The sequence below is a fragment of the Calliphora vicina genome, chromosome 3 (assembly GCF_958450345.1).
Source record: "Calliphora vicina chromosome 3, idCalVici1.1, whole genome shotgun sequence".
Taxonomy (NCBI): domain Eukaryota; kingdom Metazoa; phylum Arthropoda; class Insecta; order Diptera; family Calliphoridae; genus Calliphora; species Calliphora vicina.
Window position 1 is genome coordinate 124,828,233 of NC_088782.1, and position 16,713 is coordinate 124,844,945.

Consider the following 16,713-nt stretch of genomic DNA (forward strand, 5'->3'; position numbering starts at 1 on the left):
AAACACAATGTATTGCATGCTTTGACAAAAAAACAACAAAACGTATGCATGGATGTGCAAGCTTTGTGTATTTGGTTTTTTTTTTTGTGTTTTGTTTCTTTTGGCGTTGTTGTTGTTTTTTATACAACTAAAGTTTAGTTTGGTTGTGTGTTGGTTTTTTTGACAAAAAACAACAAATCGTATGTTTGGGTGTGCATGCTTTGCGTTTTTTTGTATTTTTTGTGTTTTGTTTCTTTTGGCGTTGTGGTTGTTTTTTATACAATTAAACGTATGTTTGGATGTGTGTTGGTTTCATTGCCTTGCGTATTTTGTTTTTGTTTTTTCTTTTGGTGTTTTGTTTCGTTTGGCGTTGTTGTTGTTTTTTGTGTTCTTGATAAATTTAGGATGCTGTACGCTGAAAGTGGGCAACGTACATACATATGTATATACTAATTATAAAAAATAATAATGCATCCACAACAAAGGTGAAGGGTATATAAGATTCGGCATAGCCGAATATAGCACTCTTACTTGTTCTAAATTAAATTTACTTTTTGTATTTAGTATTTGTTAGTACTATTTTGCTTAATAGTAAAGGGAAATACTATAAATTTATCTTTAAAAAGTCCAAAGTTTCTTATTTAGTACTTTTTTTTATTTTGGTACTTTTCAAAATAAAATTTTACTTTTAATCTACTTAATTATTCATTCAGTTTTTAGAAGAGTTTTGGTTAATAGTAATTTGAAATGGAGATTCCTATACAATTTTTTATTCAAATTATATTTAGTACCAAAAATTTCCCCTTTTTAGTACTTTCTGGTTATGCTACCATTTAAATTTAATTCACTTCTTGTATTTAGTATTTTTTAGTACTATTTTTCTTATAGTAAGGGGAAATCATATAAATTTGTCTTTAAAAAGTCCAATGTTTCTTATTTAGTACTTTTTTATTTTGGTACTATTACAAATTAAATTAAATTTATCAAGTATTTTGTTATTTATACAGATTTAAGTACTGTTTTGCTTAATAATAAAATTTGCAAGGAAATTCATATATATTTTTATCTAAAAAGTACCAAACTTTTTGTACTTTTTTGTCATAAAATTCTCTTTAAAGTACTTTTTTAAAAAAATTTAAATTTTCTTAAAAAACATCTAACTGATTTAATGAAAATTACTTGTGCTCAAAACAAAAGGAAATTCATATAAATTTTTTTCTAAAAAGTACCAAACTTTTAGTACTTTTTTGTCATAAAATTCTCTTTAAAGTACTTTTTTAAAAAATTTAAAATTTCTTTAAAATCTAACTGATTTAATGACAATTTCTTGTGCTCAAAATGAAAGGAAATTCATATAATTTTTTTCTTTAAAAAGTGCCAAACTTTTAGTACTTTTTTGTTATAAAATTCTCTTTAAAGTACTTTTTTAAAAAATTTAAAATTTCCTTAAAATCTAACTGATTTAATGACAATTTCTTGTGCTCAAAATGAAAGGAAATTCATATATTTTTTTTCTTTAAAAAGTGCCAAACTTTTAGTACTTTTTTGTCATTCTCTTTAAAGTACTTTTTTATAATTTTCTTAAAATTCCATTAAAAAAATCAAACGGATTTAATGACAATTTCTTGCTCAAAATGAAGGGAAATTCATATAAATTTTTCTTTAAAAAGTACCAAATTTTTAGTACTTTTTTTTCATAAAATTCCGTAAAGTACTTTTCTAGAAAATTTAAAATTTTCTTAAAAATTTAACTTATTAAATGTGCTCAAAACAAAAGTAAATTCATATAAATTTTTTCTTTAAAAAGTACCAAACTTTTAGTACTTTTTTCTCATAAAATTCTCCTTAAAGTACTTTTTTAAAAGATGTTAAATTTTCTTACAATTCCCTTGAAAAAATTCAACTTATTTAATGACAATTTCTTTTGCTCAAAACGAAAGGAAATTCATAAAAAAGTACCAAAATTTTAGTACTTTTTTGTCATAAAATCCCCTTTAAAGTACTTTTTTAAAAAATTTAAAAATTTCCCTAAAAATTAAACTTATTTAATGACAATTTCTTGTACTCAAAACGAAATGAAATTGATATAATTTTTTTCTTTAAAAAGTACCAAACTTTTAGTACTTTTTTCTCATAAGTTTGCTCTTTAAAGTACTTTTTCTAAAAAAATGTTTAATTTCCTTAAAAATCTAACTAATTTAATGACAATTTCTTGTATTCACAACGATTTATTCATTTTAATAATCCTGCCACCATTAAGCTGCTAATGTCAAGCAATTATTAATGTTCCTTCCTAAACATCCTTCCTTCCGTGCAGCCGGTCGTCATCAGTATGCATTTAAATTGCACCTTCCTTACACGTACACGACGTTGCCTCTACACTTAGTTTTAGATTTAATATTCATGGTTTTATTGAATACTTTTATTTCCACCTACAATCGTTTTTTTTTCTCTTCTTTTTTTGTATTTTATGAATTTCTATTGTATTGTGTGGTAGAGTACTTAGAGCCGGGAGTTCTTGCTATAATGCTACCATTTGATTGTAATGTAATTAAAATTCTTCATTTCTAGTCTCTTCATATATATTTTTTTGTTGTTGTTGCTGTTGTTGTAATTCTGTGCCATTTATTTATTTGTCGTTTTCAGGAGTGTCATGCTGAAGTGCCAGTTGAAATGTATTTGAAACGTTGTATATTCGATACCTGTGCCTGTGATCAAGGCGGTGACTGTGAGTGTCTTTGCACAGCGGTGGCAGCCTATTCACATGCCTGCTCGCAAAAGGGCATAAACATTAGATGGCGTACACCACATTTCTGTCGTAAGTACAAATTTTTTATCTACACACACACACATATTTTTACATATTCTCAAGTATTCCCGACGACAGACTTTGGCAGTTGTAAAGAGAGTGGCAACCAAAAAAAAAAAACATGTTGCTTTACATGCTTAATACTCGTACATATGAAATACTTGAACCTGCTACATTTACACTTACTTAGTTGAACACATGAACTGTATATGACTAAATCCAACAACCTGGTCCTTAGCAGCTTAAACATCATCATTATTGAGGCACAGTGGGGCTAATTGGCCAGCAAATATGTTTATTTTAAAATAAATCAGTGGTCGGCTCAAAGCTTAACATGTCTCATTAGTGGCTGTATTGTAATCTAGCTTAAAAAGTATTTTCTGATTGTGGCTGCACAATTTTTAAATTGCTTTTCTTTTCAATAATACTAAAGCTTTTCGCTTACAGTCTTGTTCGGCTCCTGAGTACCGACCACTGCTGAAAAAGATAGCTTAATCAAAAGCCCAGAAGAGAGGAGTTAAACTTAACAAATATTGTTCTTAGTGATGTGAGATTTAATCCTAATTGGCTAAAGCTATTTTTATACTATCGAAGTTGAAGGTTAAAAGCATATTTTTGAAGTCTTATGGGCATCCAGAGAGCTTCTAATTTATTAGATAAGACTTCAGTCCGCAAGAGACCAGCTTCTCTAAATCATCATAAATACTGTCTCAATTTTAAACTCAGTTGAATAAAGATAGCTTAAGTTAAAGAGCAACGGAGTCTAGAAAAGAGCAGTTAAACTTTCTAAATATTGACTGCAGAAATGTCCAATTTAAACACAATTGACTAGAGCTATCTTTACACGATCTGCACTTTTTGAAGTCCTCTGGTTATTCAAATACCGTCTGAACTTCTTCTCTAAATCGTCATCAAGGGTAAAATAATATTTTTGAAGTCTTTTGGGCATCCAGAGAGCTTCTAATTTATTAGATAAGACTTCAGTCCGCATGTGACCAGCTTCTCTAAATCATCATAAATACTGTCTCAATTTTAAACTCAGTTGAATAAAGATAGCTTAAGTGAAAATGCAACGGAGTCTAGAAAAGAGTAGTTAAACTTTCTAAATATTGACTGCAGAAATGTCCAATTTAAACACAATTGACTAGAGCTATCTTTACACGATCTGCACTTTTTTGAAGTCCTTCTGAACTGCTTCTCTAAATCATCATCATACCCTGAATTAATCTTTTGAGAATGAATCCGTTGTCTTTGTTTTAAACTCAGGGCCATTAAGATCCTTCCGGCGAATTTCTCTCAGCACGACGTCCACATTGGGCAGTCATAAAGCACGTACTCAGAGATTTCATTGTACAGCTCTCGAAATCTGCTGCAGATTGTTCCTTTCGAGCGATAGCAACATTTGGAATCTTCTTTTGGTCAGAGTAATGAACCAATTGGATTGTTTGATGCAGATAAGTTACCCTAATGTCGGACAAATCCAAATTCATTCCAAAAATTAATGCTTTTCAAAGCATAACCAAGCGGCATTCCAAAGAGAGTAAAAGCTTAAGCAGAAGAGCAATGAAACCTAAGCAAATTATGGCCTTAAAGCTGTGATCATGATTTTATATGAAGTTTGGTTCAATCAAAGAACAAATATATCCTTGGGGCCATTAAGACCCTTCCAGGGAATTTCGCTCTGCACGACGACCACATTGGGCAGTCATAAAGCACATCCTCTGAGATTTCATCGTACAGCTCACAAAATCTCTTGAATATCGTTCTTTCCGAGCGATAGCAACATTTGGAATCTTCTTTTGGTCAGAGTAATGAACCAATTGGATTGTTTAATGCCAGATAAGTTACTTCAATGTCAGACAATTCCAAATTCAACCCAAAAATTAATTATTTTCAAAGCATATCCAGGAGGGATTCCAAAGACAGTAAAAGCTTAAGCGTAAGAGCAAGAACGCCTAAGTAAATCATGGCCTTAAACTTGTGAACTTGATTTTGTATGAAGTTTGCTACCAATTGGATACAGATGCAGCCTGCATATTTCCCTCTTAAGCTCCACTGTTCCTCCATCTTCATTATACCGTTGATTATAAAGCTCATGATGTTCATGTTCTACTATTGTTTTCAATTATTCATTATGGAAAATCGTCACATACTTGTCGTACACTTCATATGTTCATTGTTCATTGCAGTTTCCTTTTTTACTTTTTTTTTTTTTTTGCTGCATATAGCAGCAAGTGTGTATGGCAAAATTCCAGTATAAAGAGAATAATTTTTTTTTTGTCGAAACAAAAGTTTGAATATTGTTCAATATGTTGCCATTGTTTGACAGTTTTCTATGTTGCTACTTTATTTCTGTTAAGGGTTACATTTAAACGAGTGTTGCATGCTGTACAAAACACTCAATACTCTCATACTTTTAAAATTTTTCATTTTGGTTGATTTGAAAGGTTTAAAACAGCCCTCCTCTGGCTATTTAATAGATTCTTAAAGACTTCTATACTGCAGGGTATCCATGGAACATTTAGTTGATTTGTATAATCTTATAATCGTTATGTGGTTATTAGAGATTTGGCAGTACAACAGATTTTTCAATATGTAGCTGCTTGGCTGATGTTGTTGGGAAACTCGGAAATTTGTCATTAAGATAAATATTTTTTCTGTGTGTAATAAAGTTAGGTAATCAGAGGAGATGGATATAAAGTAGTTGTAGGTTTTTAGTTTAGTTTGATTTTGATTTTGGAAGTGGGAAAGTATAGGGAAATTCCTAGTTAATTGAATGAAATTGATTTTGTTTGAGAGATTATAAATGAGTGGTTGAATGAATATAAAGAACAGCATTTAATAACAAGAGAAATTCATTAGACATAGTCTTTAATATAGTTAAACAATTCGTCTGTATATACTCCAAATTAGACATCAATCGTAGATCTTTATGGATGCTAATTTAGTCATGAATTCTAGGTCTTTATAGAGGCTAAGTTAGTCATAAATCTTAGATCTTTAGAAACTGTTATTTAGTTAGCAATCGTAGATCTTTAAAGACTCCTATTTAGTCATCAGTAGTAGATCTTTAGAGACTCCAATTTAGTCATGAATCCAAGGTCTTTTTGAAGTCTAAGTTAGTCATCAATCGTAGATATTTAGATACTCCAAGTTAGCTACCAATCTTAGATCTTTAGAGACCGCAATTTAGTCATCAATCGCAGATCTTTAGAGACTTCAATTTAGTCATCAATCGTAGATCTCTAGAGACTCTAATTTAGTCATGAATCTTAGATCTGTATAGACTCCAATTTAGTCATCAATCGTAGATCTCTATAGACTCCAATGTAGTCATCAATCGTAGATCTTTAGAGACTTCAATTTATTCATCAATCATTGATCTTTAGAAACTTCAATTTAGTCATCAGTCGTTGATCTTTAGAGACCCTAATTTAATCATTAATCTTAGATCTTTAGAGACTTTAATTTAGTCATCAATTTAGGTCCTTAGAGACCCCCATTTAGTCATCAATCGTAGATCTCTAGAGACTCTAATTTAGTTATGAATCTTAGATCTGTATAGACTCCAATTTAGTCATCTATCATAGATCTTTATAGAGTCCAATTTAGTCATCACTCTTAGATCTTTAGATACTCCAATTTAGTCAACAATCGTAGATCTCTAGAGACTCTAATTTAGTCATCAATCGTTGATCTTTAGAGACCCAAATTTAGTCATTAATCGTTGATCTTTACAGACTCCAATTTAGTCATCAATCGTAGATATTCAGAGACCCAAATTTAGTCATCAATCGTTGATCTTTACAGACTCCAATTTAGTCATCAATAGTTGATCTTTACAGATTCTAATTTAGTCATCAATCGTTGATCTTTAGAGACTCCAATTTAGTCATCAATTGTGGATCTGTATAGATTCCAATTTAGTCATCAATCGTATATATTCAGAGACCCAAATTTAGTCATCAATCGTGGATCTTTAGAGACTCCAATTTAGTCACCAATCGTTGATGTTTAGACACTCCAATTTAGTCATCAAGCATAGATATTCAGAGACGCCAATTTAGTCATCAACCGTGGATCTTTAGAGGCTCCAATTAAGTCATCAATCGTGGATCTGTATAGACTCCAATTTAGTCATCAATCGTAGATCTTTACAGACTGCAATTTAGTTATCAATCGTTGATCATTAGAGACTCCAATTTAGTCATCAATCGTAGATATCCAGAGACTCCAATTTATTCATCAAGCATAGATATTCAGAGACGCCAATTTAGTCATCAACCGTGGATCTTTAGAGGCTCCAATTTAGTCATGAATCGTGGATCTGTATAGACTCCAATTTAGTCATCAATCGTAGATCATTAGAGACTCCAATTTAGTCATCAATCGTAAATATTTTGAGAGTTAAGTTTTGGCTCTATATCTTTACAATCTTCTTTATAGATTCCAATATTTAATTTCCTTTAAGTTTTATTTCAACAAACTGTGGCCATGACCCAATTGTCTTATGAAGTCAGCTTAAATTTCCTATTGATGAAGATTGCGAAAACTGGCACATGTATTCTTGTGTTTGTTTTTTTTTTTAACTGAAATCTTGATAAAATTTTGGAACACTTAGTCACTTATGAATTGTTGTCTTTTCAGCTATGCAATGTGATCCTCACTGTTCGGAATACAAATCCTGTACTCCCGCCTGTGCTGTGGAAACTTGTGATAACTTCCTGGATCAAAGCTTTGGTGAACACATGTGTAAAACTGAAAACTGTATTGAAGGCTGTCACATCAAACCGTGCGATGAAGGCATGATCTATCTAAATGACACGTACAAGGAGTGCGTATCCAAATCGGAATGTAAACCCATATGTATGATTAAGGATGGCAAGACCTATTATGAGGGAGAGGTGACCTATCAAGATGAGTGTGCCACTTGCAGATGTTCCAAGAAGAAAGAAGTATGCAGTGGGGTGAAATGCGAAGAAAAACCTAGCACTGAAAAGACACTCATAGAGGGAACAACAGTGGTGTCGGGAGATCAGGAGCAACCCAAATGTACTAAGGGCTGGACTAGATGGATTGATGAAGATCATGATCTTTCGGGTAAATTGGTGCGTTTGAATGATGATGAAAATCTGCCACGCTATGACTACCATGAACGTGTGTTCGGGTCTTGCAAAAAGCAACACATGAAGAAGATCGAATGTCGGGTGGTGGGAACTCACGAGTCTTCGGACTTTATGGATGAGAATGTTTTCTGTAATTTACAAGATGGCCTTTCATGTATTGGCCAGTGTCATGACTATGAGCTGAGAGTATTCTGTGATTGTGACGAGGAGGTGGTGACCACACCCAAGCCAACAGAGAAACCAGAAATTGGCAAGATCTGTGATAGCATAATGGCTGAGTATAAGGAATATCCGGGAGATTGTCACAAATTCTTGCACTGTCAACCCAAGAACAATGACGAATGGCATTATGTGGAGAAGACCTGTGGCGAAAATATGATGTTTAATCCCATTATGAATGTATGTGATCATATCTTTACCGTGCAAGAAATTAAGCCAATGTGCAAGGAGAAGGAAGAAAAGGAATTTGAGAAAATTGTAGACTGTCCGGAGGGTCAAGTGATGTCGGAGTGTGCCAATCAGTGTGAGCATACCTGCCACTTCTATGCCACGGTAAGTTTTGGAGTTAATTGTAGGAGTTAATTCTAATTTTGTTAACTATTTAAAGAGCTTGACTTTGCGCGGCTTGTGCGAGCCTGGTGAACATTGTAAACAGGGTTGTGTGGATAAAAATCGTCCCGATTGCCCATCGATGGATAAGTACTGGCGTGATGAAAACACCTGTGTGGAAGTGGATGAATGTCCTTGCATGGATAAGAGTGAGAAATATGTACAGCCTCACATGCCATTCATGAGTGAATGGGAAGTTTGCCAGTGCATTGATAATGCTTACACTTGCGTGCCCATTAAAATGGAAGAAGCCACACCAGCTCCCGTGACCCAAGTTACCGAGGCTATAAATAATGTTACTGTGGTCTTCCCTGTAACCGTAACACCACCCAAACACTGTGACCCCAATCTGTAGGTTCTTGTCAGTTTTGGAAAAATTAGGTTTTAATTTTCTTTTATTCTTAATTTTTAGTATGATTCCCATTATTGAGGGAGAAGAACCTTTGCCTGATTCTGTGTTCAGTGCCAGCTCTACCTTAAGTCCTAAGTATTCTCCCCACAAGGGCCGATTAACCAAGAATCCTAAAGACAAGACTGGTGCCTGGTCGCCCATGATTAATGATCAAATGCAGTATTTGCAAATCAACTTGCCAGAACAGGAACCTTTGTTTGGTGTCATCATGGCGGGTAATACCGATTATGATAACTATGTTACCTTGTTTAAGGTAGGTTTAATTTTATACAAAATATTAAGTATAAGTTTTTAATATAAAATTCCATTTCATAAAGATCTTATATAGCCACGATGGTGAAGCCTACCATTATTTGGTGGACGAAACCGACAAGCCTCAAATGTTCAATGGTCCTTTGGATTCTCGCTCTCCTGTGAAGACACTATTCAAAATCCCCATAGAAGCCAAGTCGCTGCGTTTGTATCCTCTCAAATGGCACAATTCCATAGCCATGCGTGTGGAACTGTTAGGCTGTGGCCAGCCACAAACCACCACCACTACACCGGCCACCATAACCCAAGCTCCTGCTAAGATAACCACACCCTCCACCGAACATCCCATTATTATGGAGGATGAGTTACAGTGTACCGACAAAATGGGTGTAGAAAATGGACAAATGACTCCCAATCAGGTGAAGGCCAGCAGTATTTGGCAGTTGCCCAAACCGGCCAGGAAACCCAAACTCATAGATCTTTTGAAATTGTCCTCGCCCGTGGGTTGGAAACCGGTGGTTAATACTCCCAATGAGTATATAGAATTTGACTTCCTAGAGCCCCGTAACATTTCAGGCTTTATTACGAAAGGTGGTCCCCATGGCTGGGTTACTGGCTATCGGGTATTGTTCTCGAAGAATAAACTGATCTGGAATAAGGTATTGAATTTGGATGGTCAGCCCAGAATATTCCCCGCCAATCATGACAAGGATACGGAACAGATTAGCTACTTCAAGACACCCATATTGACGCAATACATTAAGGTGTCGCCGGCCCAATGGGAGGAGAATATTAATATGCGCATTGAGCCAGTGGGATGTTTTGAGAATTATCGTAAGTTTGAAAGAAGTTATTGGATAATAGGGATATTTAATTAATGTTTTCTTTTAGCTGAGACCCAAGAACGTGTTGTGGAATTGGAGAAGCCTGTGTCCAGCTCATGCTTGGCCTGTGATGGTCTTACGGATGCTCCTGATGCCCAGGGTAAATGCAAGTGCAAAGATGGTCTCTTCTGGGATGGTAATAACTGTGTTCAAAGCAATTTGTGCCCCTGTGTGGAGAACTATTTGAGGTTGGTAACAAAATGTTAAGTAAAGTTGAAGATTTCTATATCATAATTTCTCTGTAGCTATCCCATTGGTTCTAAGTTCGAAAACAAAGATTGTGAGGAATGTGTTTGTGTTTTGGGTGGCCACAGTAGCTGCAAGCCCAAAAAGTGTCCTCCCTGTGAGGGTAAAGACTTACGTCCTGTGGTAGCTGCTGGCTGTTATTGTAAATGTGAACCCTGTCCTAAGCATCAGAAACTTTGTCCCTCCAGTGGTGACTGTATACCCGAGGTATTGTGGTGCAATGGCATTAGGGATTGTGCGGATGATGAAGATAATACCTGCCAAGATAAGTTCGTGGTAACGCCTCAGCCCAATATACAAAAGAATGAGAGTAAGTTTAAATACTTTAGGATCTCTAGAAGATTTTCAATATTGTGTTATATCTTAAATTCCTAGCTGAGATCATTACCTGTCCGGTACCCGAATGTCCTCCTAAAATGAAGATGAAGATCACCGAAAAGAAACAAAGGAAAATGTCCAGCATGTTTACCTCCACGTGGGTTTAATTTAACCTTAATTTCTCTCAAACTATCTTATCTATATCCTCTTATTTCCTTAGTTTCAACAAACGAGTCACCGTAAGCAATGATGGCAATAAGATTACCAAAACAAAGGTTATCTCTTCCTCCACCGAGTATTTGGGTAAACCTCAAGATGCCCAAGATTATTTGCAAGAAGATGACTGCGAAGAGTTCACTTGCGTGCCCATACGCGAGGTTGTCATACAAAAGAATGAGTCAGTGACCTGCACGGAACCCAAGTGTCCTGCTAACTATATGATTGAATTGGATATGTCTTCGGCTAAGGCTCATGATTGTCCCAAATATGCTTGTGTCCTGAAACCCAATAAGGATGATGTTTGTGAGATAAGTGGCAAAACATTTACCACTTTCGATGGCACTGAATTTAAATACGATACCTGTTCGCATATATTGGCCAGAGATGTGGTGAACTCCTCGTGGGTAATATCAGTTCATCTGCAGTGTACCGATGATACTCGTAAATTCTGTCGCAAAACTATAACCATCAAGGATCTGGAGAAACAGGCTGTACTTACCATAATGCCCAATATGCGTGTCAACTTCAATGGCTTTGACTATTCCGTAAAACAACTAATCAATTCGCCCATCTGCAAGGCCTCCTTTGTGCTCTCCCAGCCGGGCAATACAGTGTTGGTGGTGTCACCAAAACGTGGCTTCTGGGTGCTATACGATGACATTGGCTACATAAAGATTGGCATGTCCTCCAAATTCATTAAGACAGTTGATGGTTTGTGCGGTTTCTATGATGGCAATGCCAGCAATGACAAGCGGGCACCAGATGGCACCATTATCGCTAACACTGTGAAGTTTGGTGACAGCTGGTTTGACAAGAAAACACCTAAGGATGAATGTTATGCACAAACTTGTCCTTTAGCTTTGCAAAAGAAGGCTTTGGCCTTATGCAATACCATTAAGTAAGTACATAATGCCTTAATACTTAGTAACAAAAAAAAAAGAAACTTTAGTTTGTGGAAAAACTTTTGCTCACAACCTTCTATTGTTGCGTTTCGTTTCATTTTCACACAGACACCCCACATTCCTGAAGTGCGGCAAGTCGGTCAATTATAAACAATTCGTTAGCAAATGCATGGAAACCACTTGTGAATGCCTGAAGGCCAACAGTGGTGATGCAAATACATGCAAATGTAACATTTTGCAAGATTTTGTTAAAAAATGCTTAACAGTTAATCCAATGGTACAATTGTCTACTTGGAGAGCTGTACATCAATGTGGTAAGTTTGTGATTGCAATATGTGTGTGTGTGTGTGTAACTTTCAACTTGAAAACATTTACATTGAAAATTTATGTGTTGTTTTCTTTTTTTTTGGGTAGAAATTTCATGTCCGGCTCCTTTGGTACATTCGGATTGTTACAAGAGACGTTGTGAGCCTTCTTGTGATACACTGAACAGTGATGATTGTCCTGTTATTGAAGATGCCTGCTTTTCGGGTTGCTATTGTCCGGAGGGTACTGTGCGCAAGGGTGAGACTTGTGTTCCCATTGCTGAGTGCAAGGATTGTGTGTGCAATACAATTGGTTCGACGAAATATTTCACTTATGATCGCAATAAGTTTACATTCAATGGCAATTGTACGTATTTGTTGTCCAGAGATATTGTGTTGCCGGGAGTTCATACGTTCCAGGTGAGTGTAGTGATTTAAAGGGTTCATAACTTGGGTTATTTTGGGGGAGTATAAGTATAAATAGTAGATCTTTAAAGGTTTTAATTTGAGACTTAAGCCTGGATCTTTTGAGTCATCAATCGTAGATCTTTATTAACTCCAATTTAGTCATCAATACTAGACCTTTATAAAGTCCAATTTAGTCATCAATTGTAGATCATTAGAAACTCCAATTTAGTCACCAATAATAGATCTTTAGATACTTCAATTTAATCAGCAATTGTAGATCATTAGAGACTTCAATTTAGTCATCAATCCTAGAACTTGAGAAACTTTAATTTAGTCCTCAATCGTTGATTTGTATAGACTACAATTTAGTCACCAATCGTAGATATTTAGAAACTCAAATTTAGTCATCAATCGTAGCTCTTTAGAGACTTCAATTTAGCCATGAATCGAAGGTCTGTAGAGACTTCTATTTAGTCATCAATCGTTGATCTTTAGAGACTTCAATTTTGCCATCAATCGTAGATCTTAAGAGACTCCAATTTAGTCATCAATCGAAGATCTGTAGAGACTTCAATTTAGTCATCAATCATAGATCTGTAGAGCTTATAATTTAGTCATCAATCGTGGATCTTTATAGACTCCAATTCAGTCATCAATCGTTGATCTTTAGAGGCTTCAATTTAGTCATCAAACGTAGGTCTTTAGAGACTTCAATTTAGTCATCAATCGTACAACTTTAGAGACTTCAATTTTCTCTGTAGTCCTATATCTTTAGAGACTCTAATTTAGTCATCAATCGTAGATATTTAGAGACTCCAATTTAGTCACCAATCGTAGATCTTTAGAGACATCAATTTAGTCATCAATCGTAGACCTGTAGAGACTCCAATTTAGTCACCAATCGTAGATCTTTAGAGACTTCAATTTAGTCACCAATCGTAGATCTTGAGATACGCCAATTTAGTCATTAATCGTGGATCTTCGGAGACCCCAATTTAGTCATCAATCGTGGATCTTTCGAGAATCCAATTTAGTCATCAATCAAAGATCTTCGGAGACCCCAATTTAGTCATCAATCGTAGGTCTTTAGAGACCCCAATTTAGTCATCAATCATAGATCTGTAGAGACTCCAATTTAGTCATCAATCTTAGATCTGTAGAGACTCCAATTTTGTATCGCAGTTTGTAACATCGGCTATTTTCCTCCTCTAGGTCTATGTCAGCATGGACGACTGCCACAAACTGGGCAAACTCTCAGCTCCTGCGCACTCCAGCTGCGCCAAATCCCTGCACGTACTCAACGGTGATCATGTCATACATATCCAGCGAATGGCCGACAATCCCAGAGCCCTGCAAACCTTTGTTGATGGTTTTGAGGTAAAGAAAATGCCCTACAAAGACACCTGGATTAATCTAAAGGAAATACCCGGCAAGGAACTAATACTCAATCTACCCGAAGCTCATGTTGAACTCAAGGCAGCCTTTGATGATCTAATCTTTTCGATTGGTGTGCCCAGTGTTAAGTATGGCAGTAAAATGGAGGGCTTGTGCGGTGACTGTGATGGTAATCCCAACAATGATTTGCAAGAGAACCCAGCTAAGAAGAAGGGCAAGAGACCCAGCAAAGAGCTGGTGGATATTGTTAATTCCTGGCAGGCGGATGAGCCTAAATTGGGCTTGGATCCTAATGAGTGTATGAGTGAGATTGATGTGGAGGAAGAGTGTCTGCCTTTGCCACCCGAGAAGGATCCCTGCATGGTGTTGTTTGACGATGAGCTGTTTGGAGCCTGCAATAATATTGTGGATCCTTTGCCTTATATCTCCTCGTGCCAGCAAGATATGTGCAAACCGGGTAATACCCAAAAGGGTTCTTGTGAAACTTTGACGGCCTATGTCAAGGAGTGTGCTGCCCAGGGTATTTGCTTGAATTGGCGTTCTCCTGATTTGTGTCCCTATGACTGTCCCAGCGATATGATTTATGAATCTTGCGGCTGTGCCAAGTCCTGTGAAACTTTGGAGAATCTTAACCAATTCCAGGCGGTCAATATGAAGACAAATACTTTTGTTAATACCGTAACCACTGATGAGCTTTGCCCTCAATCAGAACGTTTTGAAGGCTGCTTCTGTCCTCACGGCAAAGTTATGGAGAAGGGTAAATGTATTAGCGAGGAATTGTGTGTTAAATGCGAAGATCCCGAACACATGCCGGGCGAGAGATGGCAAAAGGATAATTGCACAGAGTGTTTGTGTGACAAGAGTGGCAAGACTCAGTGTGTGGAACGTAAGTGCTTGGTAGAGGAAAATATATGCGCAGAAGGTTATATGCCACAAAAGAAGGCCTCGGATGATTTGTGTTGTCCCAGATATATATGTGTGCCAGAACCAAAACTGCCACCGGCCAAGATATGCCTAGAGCCAATAATGCCAGAATGTGGTCCAGGACAATTTAAAAAACAAAAGACCGGATCAGATGGCTGTCCTCAGTATATATGTGGTAAGTAAATGTTACAAGAAACTAGCTGAATATGTCGTATAAATTCATTTAATTATTTTAACAGAATGCAAACCCAAGGAAGAATGTGAGGCTTTGGTGCCACCTCCTTTGAAACCTGGCGAGAAAATAGTGAAAATTGAAGAGGGCTGTTGTCCCACCCAAAAAGTGGTGTGTGACAAAACCACTTGCCCTGCCAAACCAGCATCATGTATTGAGGAATTCTATGAAGTCTATCAGAAACAAGAACCCAACGACTGCTGCCCCACTTACTATTGCGGTCCACCCAAGGATGTTTGTATTGTGGAGTATGTGCCCAATAAAAAGTTCACCAAGAAATTGTCAGAAAAATGGGTACATCCCACTGATCCTTGCAAGCATGAACAATGTACCTACGGTCCCAATGATTCCTTGCTAGTATCCACTCTACAGGAAACCTGTGATAATAGATGCGCTCCAGGTTTTGAGTATGTTATCAGGGATATTACAAAATGTTGTGGTGAATGTGTGCAGACACAGTGTGTCTTCGAAGGAGAGATGTTTGAGCCTTTGCAAGAATGGAAGTCCGAGGACAATTGTACCGCCTACACTTGCATTAGAAAGAATGAAGTGTTGCTAGTAAGTTCTATGAAGGAATCTTGCCCGGATGTTAGTAAATGTCCAGAACATTTGCTGACCCAGGAAGAAGGTAGCTGCTGCAAGTATTGTAAGGAGGAACCTTATAAGGAAGATCTTAGTAAGTTAAAAAATAATTCTATCACAAATAAGCTGGACTAATATATATGTTTTATATAATTTTAGCAAATTGTTTGCCAGTTTCTTTGGCTGAATCGGAAACCCAACATATGGTTAAGGTATTAAATATGGCCCATGGTTACTGTGTTAACAAAGAACCCATACAAGGATTCACCGAATGCAGTGGTGCCTGCAACTCAGGCTCCAAATACAATAAACGTAAGTATTTAGCACATTTATCTTCCAAAATTCTTGCTTTAATTATTTCTTTACTAATCCTCTAGTCACCTTGGGCCAAGACAAAATCTGCCAATGTTGCAGCATTAAGACCTACAAACAAATCAATGTACAACTTATTTGCGAGGATGGCTATAAGATCCAACAGGAACTGGAAATTCCCGCTACTTGTGGCTGCAATCCCTGTGAGGATTCTGTTGAATATATGAGTAAAAATGGTCAATATGCTCTGCCCATGGCTGAGTTTATAAGACGTTGAGATTAATTGTGGACTTTTTGTAAATGACTCGGGCTTTGCTGTGTTAATTGTAATTTAGCGTTTAAGTTTTATTATTTTATTGTTTTATTCCACTTACAATATTGTCTTTTAAAATGAGAAATGTAGTGGAAATTTTAGTTTTTAGGATATATGTTTAAATATAAAAAATATGCATGATTTTCAAAAAAATGAAAAAGTGATGAGTTTTTTTTTCGATTCAATCTAACATATCTACAATTATAGATCTTTAAGGATAAAAACTTTAGCTTCAATGGAGGCAAATTTGAGCTTCAGTCGTAGATCTTTATAGAGTTCAATTTGGAAGACAATCGGAGATCTTTATAAAGTCCAATTTGGAAGTCACTGGTAGATCTTTACAGAGTCCTATTTGGAAGTCAATCGTAGATCTTTATAGAGTCCAATTTAGAAGTCAATTGTAGACCTTTATAAAGTCCAATTTGGAAGTCACTGGTAGATCTTTATAGAGTCCAATTTGGAAGTCATTGGTAGATCTTTATAGAG

The 16,713-nt window shown here is 36.0% G+C and overlaps 1 protein-coding gene across 2 annotated transcripts in view; it reads left to right on the plus strand.

Moving 5' to 3' along the window:
• Hml (Hemolectin) overlaps nucleotides 1-16,367 on the plus strand; it is a 32,892-nt gene extending 16,525 nt beyond the window's left edge. For both annotated transcript variants that reach the window (XM_065504165.1, XM_065504166.1), the window contains 15 exons: nucleotides 2,626-2,797; nucleotides 7,436-8,466; nucleotides 8,522-8,874; nucleotides 8,936-9,188; nucleotides 9,253-10,021; nucleotides 10,079-10,259; nucleotides 10,317-10,627; nucleotides 10,693-10,792; nucleotides 10,856-11,752; nucleotides 11,865-12,070; nucleotides 12,171-12,481; nucleotides 13,682-14,963; nucleotides 15,028-15,696; nucleotides 15,762-15,914; nucleotides 15,980-16,367. In XM_065504165.1, the coding sequence (XP_065360237.1) occupies nucleotides 2,626-2,797; nucleotides 7,436-8,466; nucleotides 8,522-8,874; nucleotides 8,936-9,188; nucleotides 9,253-10,021; nucleotides 10,079-10,259; nucleotides 10,317-10,627; nucleotides 10,693-10,792; nucleotides 10,856-11,752; nucleotides 11,865-12,070; nucleotides 12,171-12,481; nucleotides 13,682-14,963; nucleotides 15,028-15,696; nucleotides 15,762-15,914; nucleotides 15,980-16,191 (6,900 nt within the window). In that variant the 3' untranslated portion in view covers nucleotides 16,192-16,367. The remainder of the gene's footprint in view (nucleotides 1-2,625; nucleotides 2,798-7,435; nucleotides 8,467-8,521; nucleotides 8,875-8,935; nucleotides 9,189-9,252; nucleotides 10,022-10,078; nucleotides 10,260-10,316; nucleotides 10,628-10,692; nucleotides 10,793-10,855; nucleotides 11,753-11,864; nucleotides 12,071-12,170; nucleotides 12,482-13,681; nucleotides 14,964-15,027; nucleotides 15,697-15,761; nucleotides 15,915-15,979) is intronic.
• The last annotated feature ends 346 nt before the right edge of the window (nucleotides 16,368-16,713 follow it).